General features: G+C 36.2%; 1 protein-coding gene across 1 annotated transcript; it reads right to left on the bottom strand.

Moving 5' to 3' along the window:
- Positions 1–927: 927 nt before the first annotated feature.
- Positions 928–17,085, bottom strand: LOC149940395 (lipase lipl-4-like). Its single transcript, XM_090179228.1, has 10 exons — positions 17,014–17,085; positions 16,064–16,262; positions 14,514–14,628; positions 12,216–12,366; positions 11,442–11,546; positions 11,208–11,372; positions 4,253–4,324; positions 2,167–2,238; positions 1,220–1,442; positions 928–1,073 (listed from the first exon to the last, which is right to left on the bottom strand). The coding sequence occupies exons 1-10, from the start codon at positions 17,083–17,085 to the stop codon at positions 928–930; spliced, it is 1,320 nt and encodes a 439-aa protein (XP_090035354.1).
- Positions 17,086–18,033: the final 948 nt, after the last annotated feature.

The following is an 18,033-nucleotide window of genomic DNA, read 5'->3' on the forward strand; positions in this document are numbered from 1 at the left end:
GTATATTTTGATATAATAATTGTAGAAAACACCATAGAAATCAATCCATATAATTTCTATAGAAATAACTGGTATATTTTGTTATAATAATTGTAGAAAACACCATAGAAATCAATCCATATAATTTCTATAGAAATAACTGGTATATTTTGTTATAATAATTGTAGAAAACACCATAGAAATCAATCCATATAATTTCTATAGAAATAACTGGTAAATTTGATATAATAATTGTAGAAAACACCATTGAAATCAATCCATATAAATTCTATAGAAATAACTGTTATATTTTGGTATAATTATTGTAGAAAAAACCACAGAAATCAATCCATATAATTTCTATAGAAATAACTGGTATATTTTGGTATAATTATTGTAGAAAACACCATAGAAATCAATCCATATAATTTCTATAGAAATTATTAGTGTATTTTCTATAGAAATATTTATGGAGCACTATATAGGACTTAGAAATCTATAGGCCCTCTATACGTTTCTATAAGATTTCATAGAATATTTAAAGAACATTTTTGTAAGGGTTTTAACTCCTTGTTACCCAAAGAACACGCATGTAAATTTGTGCCTGACATCTTTGGAACACCCTGTATTTGTACGCTACTATATAAGAAATAATTATGAATTAATATTGAAATTATTTTGAATTTTTTTTTTATTTGGCGTGTTAGCTTTCCGATTACAATATCTTACTGCTTCGGATTGTAGGGCTATGATTGGTTTGGTGCATACTTTTCTGTAGCTCCAAAAGGGATATGATCTGATATTAATTTATAATATTTCGATCTCTATGACTACAAAACTATCGTAACTTCAAATAACGGGAGGAGACTAAACGTGAAGCGCTATTGAGGACCATACATTGCAGTCTCCAGTCTCCAATCTTCGACCTCCAAGACTGGACACTTGCTATTATTGTGGAGTTTGGCGGCAAGGAAACGGGCAGTAGTGCATAGGACTGAGGACCGATGTTAGATCTTTGTTACGACACTGGAGATTAAACATGGAATACCAACTTTCCCAGTGGCGACTAGAGATAAGAGACTTGAGACCAAAGTCTGGACGAACAAATTTGAGGACCCATAAACTTAAGACTTATGCTAAAACAAAACTGGAGACCGAACAAAATTAACAAAATAAATATACTTTATTATAACCGACGCTTATAAAATCAGTGGCGTGTATTTATTTAATATGTCTATACATCTTCTGTTGAAAAATTTATCAGCTTCGAAATTATACATAAAGTCTCCGTGATTGAAAATATCGATTTTCCAAAATTTGTCCACAATAAAATCCTCAATTATGTTCGGGACCGTTTTCCTAAGTAAGTCAATGTCCTCTTGAACAGAAACGCAATCTGTAGCGCTTGAAAATAGCGCCAAAGGGATATTTATATTGGACGTATTGTACACAGGCGCAGTCTCCTGAAAGCATTTTTCAAATAGAGGTTTTTAATAGAGTTCTAAGTATAAATAAATGTTTTGATCTTGGAGCAGAAAGGTTCAAACTAAGTTATAATTGGTTTTTAAAGAGACTCAACATTTCTATTTTCAGAAATGTATAAATAATGTTAGTAATCGAAGTGTTATGGAAATACATTTAAGAAGGTTTTTACAAAATTTATTATTTACTTTTGGAGATGAAAATATTAATTTCGTAATTTAATTCACAGCTTTGATCGCATTTTCTAAAACCAGTAGCTATAAAACTAAAGTTTAATTTGACTAAAATGATTTTACGAAATCAAAAATCGTTACTTCTTTTCATTTTCAATATGAATATGGCCACAATCACAGACTTTGGTTAAAATTTTGTAAACAATAGTAAAACTCGCACTTAACCGAAACCTAGAGCTCATTTTACAAAACGTTTTAAGAATTAAGTGAAGTTAAAAAATGCCATACTAAGTTACCAAGATAGTTAATTTTATGGAAATTTAACCAGGAATAGGAGATGGTTTTAACTAAGCACCAGGGAACAACAAGCACACCTACACAAGAAGAGCGTGCAGCAGCCTTAGACAGGCTTTTAACTCAACCAAAATTATTTGACCCATTGATGGTGGAGGTAAAGCTTCCATTTGCGACGCCAACGACTCTGGCTTATTTGTGGTGTGATTTTTGTTCCAATTTAGCCCTTTCAACTTACTTGCCCATATTTAATTAGGTTTTTTTCCTTTCCATAGTCATATTTTCGAAGTTGATCAGAAGGAGGAAACGTCTACAAACATAAACAATCTGAATATCATTTAAAGGATATATATTTAATTGAATTTAAAGAGTTTTATGAAATGATTACACTTAAAATAGATGAATATTTGAATGTCATTAAGTATTTCGTCATTGGAACTACATAAATTCGAGTTCCATGGCAAAATGAAAAACGTAAATTTCCAAGAATTTTCTCTCGGGTTAAACCAAAGTGTATCGTTTCTGTTTATTAGTGTTGTAATAGATGGTTTAAAGTAGCCTGTGATCACTAAAAAGTTTATTTTTAAGAAAGAGTTGGTCATACCATTAAGTATCAGTTTCATTTAATTTATTATTTTTTTAAAATAATTTTTATCTTCATAATATTTAAAACAAGATAGCTCTTTAGTCTCGTTTTTTTCTTGGTGTATTCGAGAAAGTGAGTCTGATTCTAGTTTCTTTATTTAAATGAAAAAGGGAAAAATAATAGATTCCTTGACTCAATTATTATAGTTAAATATCATTATAAATTCAGACAAGAATTTGAGAAGTTGTGTTTTTTATAAAATTGACAAAAATTCAGTTTTTCAATATAAAGATTAAATATAATTAATTAAAGTGACTTCCTCAAAAGATGTTGAAAAAATATACATCTTAAATGTTTATGAACTATTTCTCTTAAGTTAAATAAATAAGCTGAAATTGTTTAGTAAATTAATGAAACTGAAATATTTATAGTTTATTTCTGAGAATTTGGAAAAAGGTAATCTAACACTAAAAAACTTTTGGATTGCAAGGTCGAACGATATATTATACTAGCCGAGAAGCCCGCCTTACAGGCGGGCCCTCTGCTAGTTGTGTGTTTTGAGGCACTCCATCCCAGTACGCACCCCAACCCCTTTTTCTCATAGTCGAACCACCGCAGTAAGGCCCCCTCCCTTTTTTCCATGCGATAATTTCCATGGTATCCGTTTCCCCAAAGTAGAACCGCCCCAGTAAGGCCCTTCCTTCCCTTTTTCCCATGTGATAATTACCGGGATACCCCCAGTAAGGCCCTTCCTCCCCCTTTTTCCCATGTGATAATTACCGGGGTACCCCCTCCTCATTTTCCCATGTGTAATTACCGTGGTACCGTTAACCCCATAGTCGACCTCCCCCGTAAGGCCCCTCCCCCTTTTCCCATGCGATAATTTCCATGGTACCCTTTTCCCCAAAGTAGAACCGCCCCAGTAAGGCCCTTCCTAACCTTTTTCCCATGTGATAATTACCGGGGTACCCCCAGTAAGGCCCTTCTTCCCCCTTTTCCCCATGTGATAATTACCGGGGTACCCCCTCCTCATTTCCCCATGTGTAATTACCGTGGTACCCACCTTGCCCTTTTTCCCATGTGATTACCGTGGTACCCAATTTGCCCTAAACTACCTAAGCCTTACACATGAAAAAATATACGTTAAAATTTTAAAAACAGTACACAGTAGATGACCAAACAAATAAGTTGTACCTTACGGACATTCAGACCAATAACGTAAGGTACGATGCGCGTGGGGGTTGCGCAAACGAAACTTGATGCCGGGCAAAAGTTTGGGGGAATGAACAAAAAGGGGAATCCTGAAACTACCCCATACGATTCCCCCCCCCCCCCCTCCGAAATTCCTGGCGGAAGGAGAGAAAATTTCGGGTGTATTGCATGTTGGGACAAACACGGCCCAACTCTCAGGGGCGACAGATTTTGAGAAAATAGATAGTCGAACCACCTCAGTAACGAAGCGAAAGCAGTCTCGGTTTCCCTCGGTGCCGCGGGTCGCTTTTTCCTCGCCGCCCCGCCTTTGGTTTCATGTCAGACTAAGCAAACATTCCAGAAAGCTCGGTCGTACGACGACGACTGACGTACCAAGCGCTCCTTATAATTTAGATAATAAATGTGGTTCCCTTCCATCTAAAATCTCAAATTGGCACTGCCGTTCAAAACTGAGACGGAACATGGTTTCTTAAACTTAAGTAGCTAAATTAATCTTCATCTAATAATTATGTAATAGACATTTTACCTGGTAAAACTGGACTAGCAAATCAACGGAAGATCCAGAAGGCGTATGAGAAATGTAGACTGCTTTCCTGGTCTAAAAGACACATTTTGAATCTTAGACCATTAACACTAATCGATTACTACTGTGTGAATGTCAATGTCACTAAAGGTTTTATTATAAGTCTAAAAAAATTTAACCTTTTATAATATGATTATAGTTTTAAATACATTAATTCTTCGGGTATTTTTGTGAATTGAAACAAACATGCATGTTCAAACCTATTTAAACTCTTTGTCTCTTTCACTAAGAAGTTTGCAAAGAATCGTGAAAGAACGTTTAATAAAATATTTAAACCCTCCTTTTCTATTAATTTGTTACTTAGAATAGGCGTTCCTCGCCTACCATTTTGTTTTGTAATTTTCTTCCTTTTTCATTGTTGAAGTTTTCTTAGACAATAAAACGTTTACGAAACTAAACGTATGCTTCAACGTTAGAGAAATGGTCTGCGATATCGAGACGAAAATCACCCGCGATAATCATTCATTGGTCGTATTATGGATTCTTAGTCGTAGAAGGCTTAATTTCCCAAATAAAACTAGTTTGATCCAATTTTGTATTTGGTTTTTATCTAGCACTCTTAGTACAGTCAATATAAGGTTTGACCTAGAACAAATTGCCTCGTTTCCTTCCCCCCTTTTGGGGCGAAAAGTACTTATTCGCCTGTAGCTCACGTTCTGTGTACCTTATTTGGTACCCAAATACATTTTTAGAACGCTCACGTCATTATCTATAATTAAGTGTATATAGTAAATATCGCTGCGCTTAGCCGTTAATAAGTTGGGCGAGCCTAAAGGTTCCCCCACACTTGTGTTTTTTTAGAAATACAATTTTATCTGTGTTTAATGAGAAAAAAAATCGATTTCTTAGGAAAACGTTTATTGATTAAGTCAAAAAATATTTATTCAGCAAACATGTCGACCATTGGGGAGTTTTTACACATATTGTTACAATTGGTGCATGCCATATTACACTCCAAATTGTTTTTTCTACATGAACATTTGTTATTCGAACAGTCAGTTTTACAGCCGCATCGAATGACATTTAAGAGGTAGCTTGGAGCCATGGATTCGTTCGATTTTATTGGCGTTAATACATCATTTACAAGTTTCCAGCCACATTCTAAAGGGTTTAACGTATTTCCCAGCCAATACTGGACTTGTAAGTAAACTCGGAAGCTATGATACTTTAGCGCATTTAATGTAGGAGGCAAGGATTCAGGGTTTATTTCTTTTTTCGATTTTCCAACCTTTTCTGTGAAAATTCGAAATCTTAGTTCATGAATTTCTTCGTTCATTCGACCACAATAGACCTCTAACATACATTTTTCACCGGCTAATTTTATATCGTCTTGTTTTCGTTTCGGTGCATGGAAAATTGAAGCGTGTTCTCGGAATATCTTACTTTTTGTTAGTAACTTTAAACCAAGTGCTTTTCCGACGCCATAAAATCTAGAAGTTGTATCACATCCGAGAAAAGCGTGTACGAAAACTATATTATTGCAAACTTTTTTACCTAACTTTTCCTGTAAACTTTTGATACTGAAAACTTTGTTTTTCTTAAGTAAGAAGAAACCACCTATGGACTGTGAGAAGGATGATAAAATACGCGAAAAAGTAGATTAGTCCATAATTAAAAGGGATAATATAGCTAAATCCTAAACAAATTTGAAGAAATTAAAAAACTTACTAATGTTTAATGTTTAGGCTTAGTTTCTCCTTTAGATTTGACAGTCGCCAGCCAGATTTCCCGCACGGTACTGATGAGTTCCAAATAGAACGAAACCGGTCTACCGTTGGATTTTCTGGCTATTTTATTTAATTTTAATTTATTTTATTACTCGAAGATCTATTTGATCCGAGTTTCGCGTTTTGCGCTCGAAGACCTATTGGTACGAGTTATTAGTAAGTTTTTTAATTTCTTCAAATTTGTTTAGGATTTAGCTATATTATCCCTTTTAATTATGGACTAATCTACTTTTTCGCGTATTTTATCAACCTTCTCACAGTCCATAGGTGGTTTCTTCTAACTTAACTTATCGTATATTCTATTCTCCACCACACTCCCCCCTTTTCGGCTTTCCGTTGCTATATGCAACGCATTTTGAAATTTTTAATGTTTAGGCTTAGTTTCTCCTTTAGATTTGACAGTCGCCAGCCAGATTTCCCGCACGGTACTGATGAGTTCCAAATAGAACGAAACCGGTCTACCGTTGGATTTTCTGGCTATTTTATTTAATTTTAATTTATTTTATCTATTTGATCCGAGTTTCGCGTTTTGCGCTCGAAGACCTATTGGTACGAGTTATTAGTAAGTTTTTTAATTTCTTCAAATTTGTTTAGGATTTAGCTATATTATCCCTTTTAATTATGGTTGTTTTTCTTAGCTTGACTTTTTGGTTCACTTCTAAAATGTATATCTTTGCTTTCTTCATTTGTATGCTCAAGAAGTAGAATCAGAAGGTCGGTATCTTCACCAATTAGTTCCGTAACCTGTTGCTACGATTTCTGAACAGCGGCCATGACTATGTCGTAGTCGGCGTCAGAAACTGCATTGCGTACAGTACATCTAGCTTTGCGAAGGGATTTAGTTAGATGAGTGATGAAAAGCTGTTTATTTTCGTCATTATTTAGAAATTGATCCTTTGATATTACAATTTTAATATCCAACTCGTACGAAACTCGAATACCTGGGGCTTTTTGTTTTCCTTGTTCGTGGACGTGTTCTTTCGTTGATGGGTCAGACTCGTAATCGTCAAAACCCACAAAACACGAGTTGTACTTCTTAACGTAATCAACGTACCACTTTATAATATCCAAATACGTTTTTCCTCTAGGCCACGTTAATTTTTGAAGTAAACTTCCTCCATCTAGTACGTATTTTGCGGTTTCAGTGGTTTCCACTTTATCGCGCTTCTCTATCTCCCATAATGAATCTGCTAGTGTGCTTTTAGCAGCTGAACGCGTATATCCCTTATCGTCAAATAAAGAATCCGGGTGGTTAGATAGTTCGTACTTAAATGTTTCTGATAAATCATCTTCGTTGGCTTGACCGGATATCAACAGTCTTTGAAACAATACGGTAGGGTCGATTTCTACATTCTCATTGGATATTAAAACAGTTAGTTTCTTCTCCATATTAATTGCCTGGTTTTTTTCTCCTAAATGTATAATCACTATCACTTTTCCCATCCATATCACGCATTATACGAACTCCTATTGCTTTGGAGTCGTAGACGTTCACTCGGTCTCTCGCTACTATTCCAGTCGCAATGTTTTTCAACGTAGAATTTTCTTCAAAAAGAACGGTTTTAAGCAAAAAGTCTTATAGAACTTTAGTGTCATTTTTGTCGCGATAAAGCCAAATCCACATGTTGATCTCGAGAGTGCATGTGTTTCCTTGTGAGTTCTTCCATGGCGTTAGTCATTTCAGTGCAAATTGGTCTCGATAGCAACCAAATAGCTTTTTGCAATTCCTTCATACCACTATCTCTAGTGAAACATCCGGATGTTTTAATTCCTCTCATTAAAAGTTGCTCGATTATTAAATCGGTTGAGAGTCCTGCCCAAAATTTGTTTGACCGCCTAACAACGTGATAGCCGTCCTCGAAGAATTTGAACGTTTTTGGCGATTCACTTTCAAGTCTTTGCATGTTTTGAACGTATATTCTAGCTGATTTCGCGTAGTTATTATGCCCAGATGCGGCGAAATATGGCAACATTAAATTAACCAATTTCAAATGTAAAGACCAGTCACCAGTTCGTTCGGCTTTTATAAACGACTTTGAAATAGAAACCCTATCCAAATACTGAGTCCATAATCTGACAGTTAACGAGTTTTGACTGAGATTAATTAGGTGCTCTTCTAGAGTGACGGCCATTTTTTTTTAGTGAATCGTAGGATTCGACTTCTTCGGGATAAATATTTGACGATAAAATAGCATCTAAAATATTTGAGAATTCAGTTACGGTTATATCCGGATTTTTCGAAAAATCCGGGAAGCACTTTGAAATTAAAATTGACCATATTGCACTTTCTAAAAGCAAGTGCGCTCTTCAGCTCTAGATATAGCAGCCCCTGAAAGCATATGCACCACTGTATTTTTCGCGTATATTAGTTCAAAAAGTTCTTTTATTCCAGACCCCGCCATAATATATCCGATTGTTCCTAGAAAACTCATTTCTGTATGGAGTCCACCAAGTCATAGACAATATTTTTAAGTTCACTATTGGGCGCTTCATTTTCAAGAAGACTAAATGCTTTTAAATAAAGTGACTGCTGATCAAATGTTAATATGGGTATCGAGTTATATTTTGCCGCATTATCGGCCACAAATGAAAGAGTAGAGTATATGTAGATTTCATTCATAGGTAAGTAACAAAAAGATGCCACGCCAGGGTGTATATCGAAGTTGGCAGTTTCCATATAGCCATTCCAATTTGGTCTCGGGGTTTTAAGTAAACGGGAAATTCTCGAAACCGATTCTAGATTACTTGTCGGAAGCTTTTTGAAACTTTCTTCTGGTAAAGTAGTATATTTAATTAAAGACATTCCGTTTGCTCTACTTTTTCCGGGGAATCTAATTTCAATCTTTCCCGCCTGAAGATATTCTTTCCCGCCTGAAGATATTTTTGCCCGCTGGATGACGCTTTTATCTTTGATTGCTGGTGTTATTGCTGATATTATTCCCATTCCGTGAAACGTTCCGTAACAAATCTATCGTGCATATATTATGATCAACATTATCCGCCATATACTGTACAAAATGTTCCGACGAAAATTCACCAACATTGGTTTGAGATTTTTTAGCGGCGCATTTTTCAAAGCGTGGTACTTCTTCGTAGGAACAGGAGAATCCCATAACGTGTAAAACGTCTACCACAAATTTTGAAGCTAATTTCTGGTGCATTAAAACTCCAAGCCCAAGCTGTAAAGTCGCGATTAAAATGCGTGGTCGGACAGCTTGCATTATACATTGACCTACGGACGCGATTTTAACGTCAACGTTTTTGCCAGAGAATAAAAATCGTAAAAACATAAGAAAATGTTCTGGTAAATATTTTACATTATCAGAAATGTCCGCAATTTTGAGTGATGAAGCGTAGATATCCTTTCCGGTATTTATTTTACTGTATATCGCTTCTTATCATTTCTGCTACTGCTTTATAAAGTCGTTCCATCTCTTTTTCGAGGCTAGTAATTAGCGACTTGATTACAGGTACGTAGCCTTACTTCGTCAATTGGTCTTCCGGAATGTTTTAGTGGGTCGTTTTCTTTAGAAGGATACTGCGATGGAACGTTGCGCAAAGTTCTAAAATTTGTATCACACAATTTATGATAAACCGCGTCGCTCGCGCGTAAATCATTGGACATTTCTAGTCTTCCTTTAACTTCAAGTGCCCAAGAATCATTTCGCTCTAAGCAAATGCTTTGAATTGTATGGTCGTAATTTTTGGTTCTGACAGGGTACGCTTCTTTTTTCGCTTTAGAATTTTCCGATACTTCCACAAAATAAACAGTTTTTTCAAATGCAAATTTGCTTACTTTCGATCGTAGAGTTGCTTTACTAGTCGTAGCTTGCGAGGCTCTCTTGGCTTGTTCTATCGACTTTGCATGGATGAAATCGGAACGACATTTGCTATGAACTTTTTGGCCTTTTTTTAACTTAAAATATGGAACGTTTCTTTTTTTACACGCTGTATGTATACTCGCAATACCTTTTTCAGTTAATCCGAAAGCTTTGGCATTAGCAGTTATTTTTTTGTTGCAAAAAACACAATGTGGTCTCTTTTGTTTTCAACTGACGCTCCGACTTAAATGCACGTGACAACGACTCAATTGGCACTTTGCCCTTACTGACGAAATCACGCGTATCACCGAGTCCATTTTATTTGCCCTCTCGGGCGGTCAAATAACAGTATAGGAGGTCTAGCGGAAGAACTCGCGGGAAGGTACGAACTGCATTTTAAATAATAATAATAATAATAATAATAATAATAATAATAATAATAATAATAATAATAATCAGCTAGGCTAATACCCAAGGCACCACCCTAGGCCTAAGTCATCGAGCGACTTTTAAAGCCTTTTAATTCAGGTGGCCGGGTTACAAATGCGTAGGAGGGTGGTGGCAAGCCCTGCAAGCCACGCGAGCCAACAGCTCCCTACACTAACTATTACCGTTAACCTCAACAAGTTTTTATGGAAGGGGAAACCGAAGATATCGCACTCTATTTCTCTTTTGAATGGTGCCTTAAATTTTGGCTGGCTTTTTAGACAATTTTATTATTCGTACAATAAAACGGCGCAACACTCCCTAATGATCGGCATGTTTGCTTAATAAATATTTTTCGCCTTAATCAATAAACGTTTTCCTAAGAAATCAATTTTTTTTCTCATTAAACACAGATTAAATTGTATTTCTAAAAAATCACGAGTGTGGGGGGAACCTTTAGGCTCGCCCAACTTGTTAACGGCTAAGCGCAGGGATATTTATTATATACACTTAATTATAGATAATGACGTGAGCGTTCTAAAAATGTATTTGGGTACCAAATAAGGTACACAGAACGTGAGCTACAGGCGAATAAGTACTTTTCGCTCCAAAAGGGGGGCAAAAAAGGGGGAAGGAATTGAGGTAGAGTGGCAAACTTTTTTTATTGTAATCAGCGCATTTGTTTCAGCTAGAAACTAAAATAAAAATTTATTTTGCAATTTGTTCTAGGTACCAATGTATTTTTTTCGTAGATCGACTGTACTATCTGGCCAACGATGGTTTACTACTTTTTGGCACATTTTCAGGGGGGAAAATTTATGTTTATAAAACTCATGACTCCTTAGTAATATATTTAGGTTGAAATGTTATTCAAGCAATTTTATTCGATTTATGTACTTAAATTTTTTCTTGTTTTATACTTACTTTATTGTAGTATTTGTCGCTCTGTGGTCCATTGGTCAAGTAGGTTTGAAATCCACATAACCATTCTTGAACGGGTCCTTCCAAGCAAGATTGGTGCCCCTTCATATCGCTGCTGTATGTATTTGGAAGAATGTTGTTCATCACCCCAGACTGCCCTGTTGACCACTATTTAAAGGATGCCACCGATTTGTTTCAGAGTTGTTAATAAATGAATAAATATTTTTTGAAACGTACCCTAATTACTGGAAAAAATGGACCAGCAAATTTGAAAACCGCCGCTGCAGGAGCTTTGAAATGTGTCACCCTTGTGACGGGAGCCATCGCCACCATCACCTTAATCTTCCGAAAACAAAGCAACTTTTAGAAAATATTGTAATACAAAGCTTAATGAAACGTGGCCTTTTTTTTTACTGTAGCTTATCGATCACTGTCGTTAATTTTCACGAGTCTACAAGTGCGTGCTAAGGAGGAAATTTGTACTTTTTAGCGCGGCTACAAATCGTCGGTAAAGACAATACTAATAAAGATCAGTCAGATTTATCTGATCCTAGCTACGAAACGATTTATCAGTAGGGTTTTCAAATTAATATTTTTTTAAATCCTTCAGTGGTGCAATCACATTCCGTTACCCACCCTATTAACGCGCGTAAAGATAAGAGTTGTAGAAACCATTAGCGCTAGTTAAAAAGTAAATTTTTAAGAGAACACATCTTCAATTTCCTAAGCTCATATTCTTTATGTTTTTTCATCAATAGTAATTGTTTTCGCCCAGCTCTTTAATTTAAAATAACGAGAGTAACGCGTAAATACGAACTGTAAGGGAATCGTTAGTTTTCAGTCGCTAGCGATTCTGGTATAGGACTCTCCCAATTATCTTTAAAAAAACGGTAAACCAGATCGGCAGGGTTTCTTCAATATAATTCTCCGCAGACTATTCATTGTATATTATTGATACGTGTTTAAATCGAATTGAATTCAATCAGACAAGCGTCTTACGTATATACTCACTTTTTTCCCAAAGTCTGGGTCATCAGAGAGTTTCGCAAACATTGAAGCAGTTCCAAGTGAAAAACCAACGTATACCAAGTTTAAAGACATCGTTTCTTTGAGCACATATTCGATCATTGTTGGTAAATCTATTAATGCCATTTCGTCCAGCCTGTTTTAAGAGCAAAATAATGTGCTTTTCAATGGGGTCTAAGCCAATTATGTGTTAGGATTTAAATCATCTGGATTCCTTTCGCCAATTTGAGATTGCATTGAGAACTCTCAGATTTCAGTCATAATGAATAGGAAATGAAACAAAAAAGGAATTTTGACCCTCGAAAGCTCTGAGAGTGTATATTCAATTCGTCAGAAATAAAGTTTTTGTGTTTTAATAAAAACCAAATTTTTGTTAAGGATTATATCTCTTGTAATGTCACGTTCAGGAACCCGCAAGGGAGTCCCTGGGTTTTTAATTTCAGACCCCAACCGAGTCAGTGATGAACAATTTTTGAGTCGGAATTTGAATCAGTAATCAAGTTTTAATTCATTTGCGTTGTTATTTTTAGTCCAATCAAACCGTAACTGGTAAAGAACGTGTAAGAAGATTATAAAATTAGATAAAACAGTCTGAATTATAATCTTAGGCGATCGCCACCTTTTAAGTCAGGTCAGGCAACCATTTTGTTTTGCGGTCTCAATTTGATTATTTAGTGGCTTTTGTATCCCAATCACTTTTTTGTAAAGCAACATTTCTAGAATTTCAGACTCCTTTCAGGGTGGACCGTAACCCAACAAATCCTTATTCTTGCACGTGTGCCGATGGATATAATTATTCTATTTTTGAAGCTATAAAGTATGATTTTTCTTGCTGTTTCAAATAATGCTGATGGTGCCATGTATGATCCCTATATTACCTACTATTTTTTCTAATTTCATTTATTTTCATATACATTAAATACACGATTGCTTACCATAACTGTAAAACTGGAAGAAAATTATTTAAATGGGTCATGCATGTGTCAGATTTATAGCCCGGTGTACCGGTAAGATTAAAACCACACCACCGGAGGTCTATCATCAGAATGCCCTACGCCGGCGTACACAAGCCCGGACAGGTGACAAAACTAGCATGGGTAGCAGAACCCTACTACTGATGGTCGCACCCTCGACGCAAGCCGCTCAACCCAGCAGAAGGTGCAGCAATGGTTCGACCAGCTCGCCACTTCACACACAGCAGTGGGAATGAGAGTAGATGCTTTGGCAACTCCGGCCGACACCCTACCTAGGAAAGTAGAGAGCCAAACCCTTTGGAAAGAGCTCCTAAAGGGGAACGACGAGCACACAGCAGCCCAAGTAACCCAGCACAGCTGGCACCGGAGATCCCGGTGAACTCCAAAAGGCCGAGAAACAGGGCCGCCGTGCTCGCATATGGAGGCCCACCGCCCCACAGCAGGCTACCCAATCCGCCGAGGCGGCCAGTTTGCCTGGACCGTCTCCGTTAGCCTGGGCCGAAGCCCAGTATCTAGCCCACACCTGACCGAAGTCGGAGGTGGAGATAGGACCATTTGGACGGAGCTAACATCTCCCAGTGCTCCACCGCCCTTATGGGTTACAAGAGCCGGACCCCGACTCCCCGGTAAAGCCACCAGTTATTGCACACTCCGACCCCTTGAGGGCCGAATGGGTCATGCAGTGGAGCTGCGGTAGGTTATGGTGTTTATATTTTAATTAAAAACAAAGAGCTTGGTCTTGTCGACATTGAAGAACATTCAAAACACCACAACCCATTTGGTCTTTCTAAAAATAGGCTCCATAACAAAATTCACTTAGTCGGTCTTCAAATAAGACATATTTGCCAAAAGCAATATTCATTTGGTAATTATTAAGTTTAGTTACATTGAATTTAAGGAAAAATTTACCATGAAGTATTAAGGCGATCGCCTCCACAATTAAAACCAGTTGTTTTAGTCCCATTAGATTAAGATAATCTGCTCTCCCACAAATATGAACCAGCCATTAAACCAAAACCACCCGAAAAGCACAAATTGCTTACGCCTCGCCCCATAGTACCTCCACAAGAGCCGCTGTGGTTGAAATCTACTTTAAATTTGCCACGATTATTTATCGTTTGAAAGCTAACTTATAAAATAATCAAGCGTTACATTTAATTGGGGGAAACAGATAAAGGTTTACGTGGGTGGTGCAGACAATCGCATAATTTCTTTGAATGATATTGATGTCGACGCTCCTCAATAGGTCAGTACAACTATTTTTATTATTATTATTTATATGGGTTATTCTGAAAAGAGTGCCCCTTACCGAAAATCGAAAAATTTCGGATCATTTGTAGATAGTGTGGTGTGATTAAGGCTGTACATATTGCCCCTGAAGTTTCCCATCCAAACATCGTAGCCTTCATCGGCCAGCATAAAACCTTGAAACGAAAAAACTAGTTATCGACAACATATGTAATTTGTTGAAAAATAATAATATCAAGAATGTATTTATTTATATTGAGGGAGAATGACTTTGTTCAGACGATCCGCGGCCATCATGGTCGGGTTATTATCAAGCAAAAGAGGGCGAAGAAATCCGTCCCCGCTTTGCGCTTCAAGGAAGTCGGAAGACCGTAGTTTTAGGAAACCAATGTGCTACCGTGTTGGTTTTTTTAGGGGAACGGAATTTACTGTAAGTGGAGCATTGGGAGCCGCGATAAAATCAAATCAACATAGTCGTTCTCCTTAAGTATAGAAATAAATAGGTACTTCATTATGTAAGAAACATTGATTTAATCATATAATCAGCGCAATAAACGAAAACATTAAATGAAAGAAACCTTCTATTAACTAACGAAGAAATGACGGTCGTCGCAATAGTATATAGCTACAGGTCAAATTAACATCATAAGCAGCACGTAACGTAATGACAGAGGATATTCAACTTTGGGATGAGTAATATCGATTTAACCAGAAGCTAATGCTATGGGAAAATGGGTGTGACGTCACCAATTGTTTCGCGCAACGGTATGTTTACTAATGTTAAAATTTTTCTAGAACTTTCTTTGAGAAATTGTCTGAGGATAGTTTCGTTTAATTTCAATTATAATTACGACTAGGAACTCAAGTTTTATAAATTATTATTGTTGAATGATGAATCCAGGTAGCGATACGGCTATAGCGTCGTTTTAATTTAACATAAGTGATATAGCGTTTTCACGTGTATTTCGTAGCTCTATCATTAGAAATCAAAAGTTGGCCACAATGCAATAACTCGCGTTTTAGCCTAGCCTTGCACGATCGCACAATAATTACAATGTTACTGAATTGAGGTTAGCGTGGCCTACAAAATTTTGTGATGCATTCTTGGATGTGGGCTCGACTACCATTAGTGCGAATAGAATGTCCAATAATTTTAAACGTCTAACAAATATATATCACCGTAGATGGGGAGTAAATCCCATAGCTTCTCGCTGTACCTTAGGATGAAAAAAACCCAGTGCCAACAAAGATTTTAAATAATGAATAGATAATTGGAAGATAAAATAATTAAAATTAAATGGAACATGTTTACAAATGCAGAAAACGAAATGTTAATTATAATAATAATCCACGTTGAAATAGGTGAGTTAAAGCGACCGTTTGCATGCCTATATAGAATATTTGTTTTATTTAATAAATAAATCTGAAAACGAAGAAGGTGAACTAGCGCCCACCAGTTGCCCATTTTTCAGGAAAATAATAATATTTACTATTCTTAGTTTAATTTTTTTTCAATCGCTTTTCTTTTTCAAAACGTTTTGATATTAATGGTTAATTTTCTCTTGGCTTTATGTTAGCAAAACCGTAATATAATAATGTGATATTAAATACCTAAACTGTTGTGAGGGAAATTTATGACCCACTCAGAACTGGACATGAATAAGCCATGTTGAAGGAAGGCGACGGGCCTCATGGTATAGAACGGATCATTTCTACCGTACGGAATCCGATGAAGCTGGAGAATGTAGCCGTCTTTGGTGACTGCGTAATGAACTTCTGCCGGGTATCCTTTGTTTCTGATCATTTCTGGCTAGAAAGCCAATTAAAATTAAACTCTTTTCGGTTACATGGAAAACCATTTGTTTAGGTATCCTTTTCTAGTATGACGTAAAATAACCGTTTGAGGAATTTAAATTATATATTATTATTTCTTAATTCGTTAAGTCGATGTGGTTGAACCTGGGAATGATGGGGAACTGCTACTGTATATAACTTCCATTATTTGATATCAAATTTATTTTGTCGGCTCTATCAGGGCCGTATTAAGGCATGTGCCAAGTGTGCAATGGCACAGGGGCCCCCATTTTCGAAATAAAAGTTACTATAGGAATTTTATGTTTATAGCCACATTGGCGTTAATAGATTAAAAAAGTAATATTTGACCTATTTTAGGGGCCCCAAATTCTAAATTGCACAGGGCCCCCAATAATGTTAATCCGGCCCTGGGCTCTATTCGATAGATTACGTAAAGCAATTCGCAGATAATACTTAATGGAATAGGTTTACTAAGTTTAACTCATAATTAGCTTCTTTTTGATTGGTTTAAGAGAATACTGCAACAAAGTTAACAGGTAATAGTGTAGGGAGCTGTTGGCTCGCGGGGCAGAAAGGGCTTTCCACCACCCTCTTACGCATTGAAAACCGGTAACCTAATATAATGACAATAAATGTCGCTAGATGACTTGGCCTAAGGTGGAGTCTTAGTTTTTTATTAAAAATTAATATTAATCATGTTATTATCTTAAGTTTTTTTGCTTTAACTTGATGAAAAAATAACGTACCGTTGGCGCTCCAATATCGGGATCATTGAAACTTACTTCCTCCGAATTTTTTATAACATTGTTATTTGCCATTTCAAAATTTCCGGAAACCATTTCTTGGTAAATCACAACAAGGACAACGAGGCTCGCGTACAACGACATTTTTTAAAATAATTTAAATGGTTTCGTTATCAGCACTTATTTCTGCTTATACTAGTGTCTCCCCTAATTCTGAATAAAATATCGACCAAGTTCGATGAGGGGGGTATAAGCGTTCGTACGTTTTCTGACGTAATTCGTGATAACTTGGTCGTGTAAATGTTTTTAGACCAACTAACCTCTATTATTAGGGTCGGCAAATCTGTGCTCATATTAAAGTGAATGAAAGAGCACACACTGCCGTTTTTAGGTTACTGTCAACCCGTACATAATAACAAATAATCACGATTCAGTCCAATGTACTCAATAAAAATGGTTTTTCTAACCTCAATGTTGGGAAATCAGTGTACGTTGAACTTGTTTTTATGCCGTCTGTATTATACCTTTGCCATAATGGACGTCAAAATATAGTGAACTTATTTTCTAGGTTACCAAACTCAATGTATAAGCAGATATTGATTTATGAGAGCAGTTTAATATTTATTTCGTTTTATTTCTATTCACCACCCTTTCACATCATTGTCATTAATAATGTGTTAGTTATGTAATAATAATCAAATAATTTTGTCGATAGAGAAATCTGTAGAAAATCATAACCTTCGGTTATACATTTCAACTTATGACTGATTGGACTAAATCGGTTATAATTCATCCATTTCTAATATAGAGGATGAAATATTCAATTTAGGGAAAAGTAGTCGGTTAACTAGTGATTTGAAGCGTGGTTTGATGTAGTGACATCATTAAGGTCGGTGTCAATTAGTCAGGATATTCATGGTGCCAAGCTCTCGACCCACACTCGACCAAATTTACTAGACTGTAAAGGAAAATAATAAATAAAAATATAAAAATAAGTTTAATATGATGAGATGTGAAACCCAC

This window comes from Leiobunum rupestre, chromosome 6 (genome assembly GCF_980474605.1).
Source record: "Leiobunum rupestre chromosome 6, qqLeiRupe1.1.hap1, whole genome shotgun sequence".
NCBI classification, from domain to species: Eukaryota; Metazoa; Arthropoda; class Arachnida; order Opiliones; family Sclerosomatidae; genus Leiobunum; species Leiobunum rupestre.

Coding starts and splice junctions, on each gene's coding strand:
- LOC149940395 (XM_090179228.1), bottom strand. CDS start 17,085: ATGGCAAATAACAATGTTATAAAAAATTCGGAGGAAGTAAGTTTCAAT. Junction 16,263..17,013: donor CCGATATTGGAGCGCCAACG/GTACGTTATTTT, acceptor TTGGCTTTCTAG/CCAGAAATGATCAGAAACAA. Junction 1,443..2,166: donor ACCTAATTAAATATGGGCAA/GTAAGTTGAAAG, acceptor AAATGCTTTCAG/GAGACTGCGCCTGTGTACAA.